General features: G+C 36.9%; 1 protein-coding gene across 1 annotated transcript; it reads right to left on the reverse strand.

The window, feature by feature from the left end:
• Window positions 1-5,280: 5,280 nt before the first annotated feature.
• Window positions 5,281-6,261, reverse strand: LOC108538961 (putative olfactory receptor 52P1). The gene has a single exon (XM_017887306.1). The coding sequence runs from the start codon at window positions 6,244-6,246 to the stop codon at window positions 5,281-5,283; it is 966 nt and encodes a 321-aa protein (XP_017742795.1). The 5' UTR covers window positions 6,247-6,261.
• Window positions 6,262-6,562: the final 301 nt, after the last annotated feature.

The following is a 6,562-nucleotide window of genomic DNA, read 5'->3' on the forward strand; positions in this document are numbered from 1 at the left end:
AAAAAAAAAAAAAAGAAAAGATAACTCTGGATGCTGTGTTGTTAAAAAGGTTTAGGTTTGTAGGAAACCAAGAAAAGAAGCAGACACATCTAGAAGACTATGGCAGTAATTCAGATGAGAAATGTTGATGATTTGGATGTACATGATAGCAATGTAAGTGGTGAGAAGTGTCAGAGTCTGAATATATTTTGAAAGTAGAGACAGTAGGATTTGCTGGTGGATGGCATGTGATGTGTGAGAAAAATTAGAAGAATTAAAAATGACACTAAGTTTTCTTCAGATAGGCAATTAGAGGAATACAAATTTACTGATATGAGCAATAGTATGGAATAGACAGAAGCTCAATTTTAACATTTTATTTCATATGCCTATTAGACATGCAAGTTTTTAGGCAACTGGAAAGAGGTCTTTTGTGAAGACATACATTTGTGAGTCATCAACATAAAGATGGCATTTAAAGGTATGTGGCTTTTTAAAACCAAATAAGTGAGCATATATAAAGGAGCAGTTTAAAGTTTGAGTACTGAACCCTCGAATCTGTCTACTACCGAGAGGTAGGAGGTAATAGTAACCTACATCAAACACTGAGAAGGAATATCCAACCGTGCTGAAAGGCAGGTACCAAAAGAATTTCATAGAGGAGAGAGTAATCAACTGTGTCAAAAGCACCGTTGGGCAAAATTAAATGAAGATTAAAAAATGATCATTGGATTAAGGAGAATATTGATGATCTTAGTAAGAGTGGTTTGCATAGAGTGAGGAGGTTATAACTTATTTGTAATGGGCTCGAGAGACAAAAGGAGAGAAATAAGAGAAAAGTAAGCACTTTCAAATATACAAAAAACCTATATATGAATTTAAACTTATTTTCTTTCTCCTCTTTTCTCTAGAAACAATCTCTTTCTTTCCCTGACCTCCTCAAATGGGCACATGCTCATTTTTCATGCTTTTTTGCTAGAATATACTGTGAATTATACATTTTAGCAGTATCCCATGTGCTTTGATAAGCAGAATATATGAACTTGTTTAGCTTAATGTTTTTATACAATTTCTATTATTCCTTTTCTTATGACTGAATTATTTGAAAATGTGTACATTTTAAATTTCCTAATAAATATTGTTTAAAAGGAAAAGGGAATTATTTTCTTCTTTCTAAAGCAATTACCTTTTTTTTTCCTAAGGTGTATCCTCTATGATCAAACTTTTGACTGTTCATTTGTCTTTATTTCACCTTCGTAATTAAAATATGTGTTTCCTAGCTACAGCTTTATAGTTGAAAGTTATTTTTTTACCACTCAGAATTTAAAAAACAATGAAATATCTTTAATCATTTGTGTTGCTAAATCAGCTGTTAGTGTCAAGTTAACTCATTTGAAGATCTTATGCACATTTCCTGACTGCTTTAAACATTCTTCTATTTGCCTTTGGCTTCCAGAAGTTCAATAATGCATGTCTAATTCAACTCTAGTGTATCTAATGTGGATTTTATTCATCTTTAATCTACTAACGTTTGCTAAACTTCTTGCATCTCTGAATTAATGTATTTTATTAGTTTTACAATTTTCTTTGTCATCATCTCTTAAAATATGTATTTTTGACTATTTTTTCCCTCCCCTCCTTCCAAAAAGCCAACTACACGTATGCAAATATTCTTGTCTGCGTCCTACATGTATTTCATGCTTCACATTCTGTTTCTTTCATTACTTTTTTCCTCAGTGCTTCAGTGTGGAGACTTTCTATTAGCCAGTCTTTTTTGCATTCATTTACTCTTGTTTAGGGCCTATTGTTGGATGTATAAAATGGAATCTGAAGGTGGTTGTGAGTTCTATGAGACATCTGGAAATTAATAGACTTCTATCAATACAATTCTTGTCTACTATCCCTCAAAGAATGGGAGAGAGAGTGTGGGTCTGTTTCTGCTACTACGGCTGAGACCTTGACTGAGTGATGGGCTCAAGAGTTCCTTTTCTCCAGGGATATGTTAAGGTTGGTGCAAAAGTAATTGCGGCTTTTGTCATTACTTTTAAATGCCAAAACTACAATTGCTTTTACACCAATCTAATGCTAAAGTCCAACTCAAAATATTTTAAGCAAGAAGATAAATTTATGTGTTCTATTAAATAAAGTATACAGCAGTAGAAATGTATTTAATCACTGCTGGCTCCAGGCATTCAAATAATATTAGCTATCTATATTTTTACATTATTTGTTTCTGCTTTCTTCTGTATTCAGCCACAGACAGATTCTTCTTAAATGATTGCTAAATGGCCACTGACATCTCCAGATTTATATTTTACCAGCTAAGCAACACCAATGACAAATATGCTTGTTTCTCAATATTTCCAATATAAGAGCAGACACACAGGTCACCAACGTAAGCCATGGATTTATTCCTGTATCAAATCACAAGTCACTAGGGTGAGCTCTGTTGCTTGACCCTACCCACTGGGCTATGTACTGCCCTTCAAGTCAAATACCCAATAGTACTAAACCAAGAAAAAGCAGGGGCAAAAATGATGCTGAGTAGTGTTATATAAAACAATTACCCACTGCTTAATCTTACAAGGAATAGATTCCAAATACTAATATAATTTGAAGTCTGCTTTTAGTCAAGTTGAGTTCAAGATGATATCATCAGAAGCAAGAGATAATGACAGTGGGAAGGAATTAGCTAAGCACACCATGGATCATAACTTAAAGAAACAAAAAGGTAAAAGAAGTTTCCTAATGCATTGAAGAGCACAGTGTTTTCTGCATAGATATCTAGTTGCTGTCTCCTGCAGGAAGCCCTCTGCCTTGACACTGTTCTGGGTTTTCAGCTCTTCCTTTCATAGTCCCCATTGCTATGGACTTAGATTGGAATGAGTGAGAAGTTAGCCAAAGATGGATCTCTGAGAAGCACCAACATTTAAAAGTCAGGTTCATTAAAAATAAAATAAGGAGAAGAGGATGAAAAACATTAGAGACATGAAAGAAAAACTGGGGTTGTGTGGGATCATAGAAATTACAGTGGATAGATTTTGGAGAAGTAGGTCATAATATAACACAATTTAAGGTAGTTCAGTTAAAAATGGTTACTGCTGACTTTGATGACAGGTATTTCTCTGGTAACATCAACTTCTGGTTGAAGTTAGATTGTAATATAAGGGAAGAATAGGACATAAGAATGCAGCAATAATTAGTTCCAAAAATATTTTTCATAAACTTTCATTTTAAAAAATCACTAAGGTTATGAGAAATTTTTCTATAGGGCAAAGGTGCCAGTAAATTCAAATGGGTTATAAACAGCAGAAATGCAAGAAGTGACTGATGGTCTGGGCTCCCAAGGGAATAAGAGGCTTTCTTGAAAAGAAAAAGAAATTGGTAACACATGAATATAGCAAGAAAGGATGAAATCAGGGCTTTTCACATTAGAAGTTTATATGAGGATTATAATTGGAGATAGTTCAGTCCTTGTCATTTCATTTTTTATGGAATTGAAATTAATGTAATATTACAAACGTGAGTAGCAGGTGTATAAGGGGTTGATCATGATATAAACTTATTGCAAATCATAAAAGGTGAACACACAGACATCTAGCACTGAGATTCAAGTTAAAGAGAGAAGTTATGAACAAGCAGTGCTTATAAGTATATTGCTTACAATATACTTTAGAAATGTTCTACAAAGTACAGAAACCCATGATACAGTGTAAGATTATTACACAGTTGGGGTTGTAGGTTTTTGTGCTAGAAAAATGGCCAATTTGGAGAAGACAAAAGTAATTTTGTTGATAAACTGTAGTGTTAGAATGGTACATGATTCTTAAAAATCTATTAAGAATATCTCAATTTGAGGATTAGAATAAAAAAATTAAAACCAGTGACAGCCCATATACTGGTACTCTCCTTATAAAAAGTGATGTTTTTTTCTTTGAATAATGGACACTGTTCAGCCTACTTCATTGAGTTTCACTATTTGCACACTGTTTATTCCAACATATTTGCAGTATCCCAATAAAACACTTAAATTCCTGACAGAGACTGAGAGTTTTGAAGAGCTGGACATTGGCTTTCTACCTCAGGGCTGATACTTTCCCAGGACAGGAGCATCTGTGAACTTCCACAAGGGAGTTTTGTGTTCCCTCCACCTAGCAGGGTAGTATGGCATATGAGTGGATGACAAGCAAAAAGTGTGTACCATTGGCAAACTCAAAATTGAAAGTGCTAATTTGTTAAGAGAATGTGTTTGATAAATTGTCTGAAGCTATTTGGTAAGGAGTGGACAGAAAGCTCAGTATGTACAGTAACTGGTTTCCAATCTTAGTTTCATGGATAAGTTAGGAATTTTCCATCACCACACAGAGTTAACTAGGATCAAGTTTGATCTTCTTTTCATTATAAATACATAGATGAATTAATAAATAATGAATAATTTAATAGTCAAGAATTCCCATTCTGAGTGGTTTGGATAAGTGACCATTTCTTATAGACTCAGGAGATAAGTCAGTGACTTCCGTAAGATCCTCCCATTGCATGTATGTACAAGAATATTTGGAACCTGCTTGTGAGGGATGATATCCAAGATCATTCAGATTTAAGTTAGTTCCCGAGAGGCTGAAGACAGGAGTGTACCTGTGAGATAAATAGAAAATGTCTAGAAATGAAGAGTTCTTCCTAACCTCTCTTGTGCCCTCATTCATAGAAGTCCTATTGTTTTCTACTAAAGGATTCTAGTTTTCAAGCCCTTGTTCTGCCACTAAGTAATATTGTGGATATTGGTGGATCTTTTTTCTCCTCTCGGTTTGAAGCTCTAATGGAGAAATATAGGGTTTATGGAAAAGCATAATAAATCTTTTGCGGCATTAACTTCTTTAACTGTGGCTATATTGTCCTATATTCTGATTCTTGCAGCTGGCAAGATAGCTGCTATATCCTAAGGTATAAAATTAGAAATCCATGCCTGGAATATTGAAAGGGTGCCAGGAAATGAGAAGAGATCTTATGGCTATGCAGGGACTCTTCTGAACTGCAGCAGGGTAGAAACCCTCCAGAATACAATGGGTTGTTTTCAATATCTGCACGTTACCCAGGTTGCAAGAATCTTCCCATGTTTACACTTCTCTGAAAGGAAAGAAAGAATGCCCTTCTCTGTGATTTATCATTCTTGGAAATGGTCTAGAAGGTTCTGCAGAAGACATTATCCCCCTCTTAGAAGCTCTTTCTGGTCTTACATACTGAGGATTCTTTACCTTGAAAAGTTTATTTTATTTTGGATTAAGTCCCTTCTACACTCCAGGGTCACTCAGATGCCTTGATGCCAGTTCCCTGCCCACTTTGAAACACTCTGACAACTCTTTTACGGATCTCTTTGGTCTGAATTTCATATACCACAGGGTTAAGAGCAGGTGGGAAAAGCAGATAAACATTGGCCAAAAGAATGTGAATATGGACTGGAACGTGATGGCCAAAGCGGTGTGTAAAAAACGAGAAGAGGGCTGGTGTATAAGAGATGAGGATGACACAGACATGGGAACCACAGGTTCCTAGGGCCTTGGACCGAGCTTCACGGGATAAGAGGCAAAGGACAGCTTGTGCAATGAAGGCAGAGGAGAGACCAATGCAAAACAAGTCAACCCCAATGACCAACAGTGCAGCTGTCAGCCCATACACACGGTTAGGCCTGGTGTCTCCACAGGCCAGCTTCACCACAGCCATGTGCTCACAGTATGTGTGTAGGATCACATGGCTTTGGCAGAAGTTCAAACAACCAATAAGGAAGGGACATGGGAGCATGAGCAGGGAGCCTCGCATTACAGCTGCCACCCCTATGAGGGCAATCATGGTGTCAGTGAGGACTGTGGCATAGTGGAGTGGGTGACAGATGGCCACATAGCGATCAAAGGCCATGGCCAGCAGCACAGTGGACTCCATCATGCAGAAGGCATGAATGAAGAACATCTGTGCCAGGCAGGCAGAGGCAGATATATATCCAGCTCCACACCAGAGGATGGCCAGTAGCTTGGGAACTGTGGAGAGAGAGGCAGCCAAGTCGGTGGTTGAGAGCATGCACAGAAAAAGGTACACAGGCTTGTGCAAGACTGGTTCAGTGGCAACAACAACCAGTATAGTTATGTTGCCCACAATTGTGGCTGTGCCTAAGCCACACACAAGGAGTGAGAGCCACAGATGAAATTGTTCCAGACCTGGGATGCCCAGGAGGAAGAAGACAGAAGGGTCAACATCAGTGTGATTAGGAGATTCCATGTTGTGGCCAAGAGTACTGGACGTTCTCTGTGGTCAGAAACCTCCACATGGCATCACATTACCTGCAGGAACAAGATAGAACAGAGAAAGAAACGAGAGAAGAGTAACACTTACTAGCTATATCATGTTTAGAAAGCTTCATCATCCATAAAATAGCAATAATAATCATATCTATTCCCTGTAGAGAAGAGAATTATATGGGTTAATATTTCTAAAGATTTCTAAAGAGCTTTGAATAATACCTGATACATAATGCTGATTAAATAAAATAAGTGAATGTGAGAAATAGGTCAAATAAGCCTTCAGATAAACTAGA

This window comes from Rhinopithecus bieti, unplaced genomic scaffold (assembly GCF_001698545.2).
Source record: "Rhinopithecus bieti isolate Rb0 unplaced genomic scaffold, ASM169854v2 scaffold_17182, whole genome shotgun sequence".
NCBI lineage: Eukaryota > Metazoa > Chordata > Mammalia > Primates > Cercopithecidae > Rhinopithecus > Rhinopithecus bieti.

Coding starts and splice junctions, on each gene's coding strand:
- LOC108538961 (XM_017887306.1), bottom strand. CDS start 6,246: ATGGAATCTCCTAATCACACTGATGTTGACCCTTCTGTCTTCTTCCTC.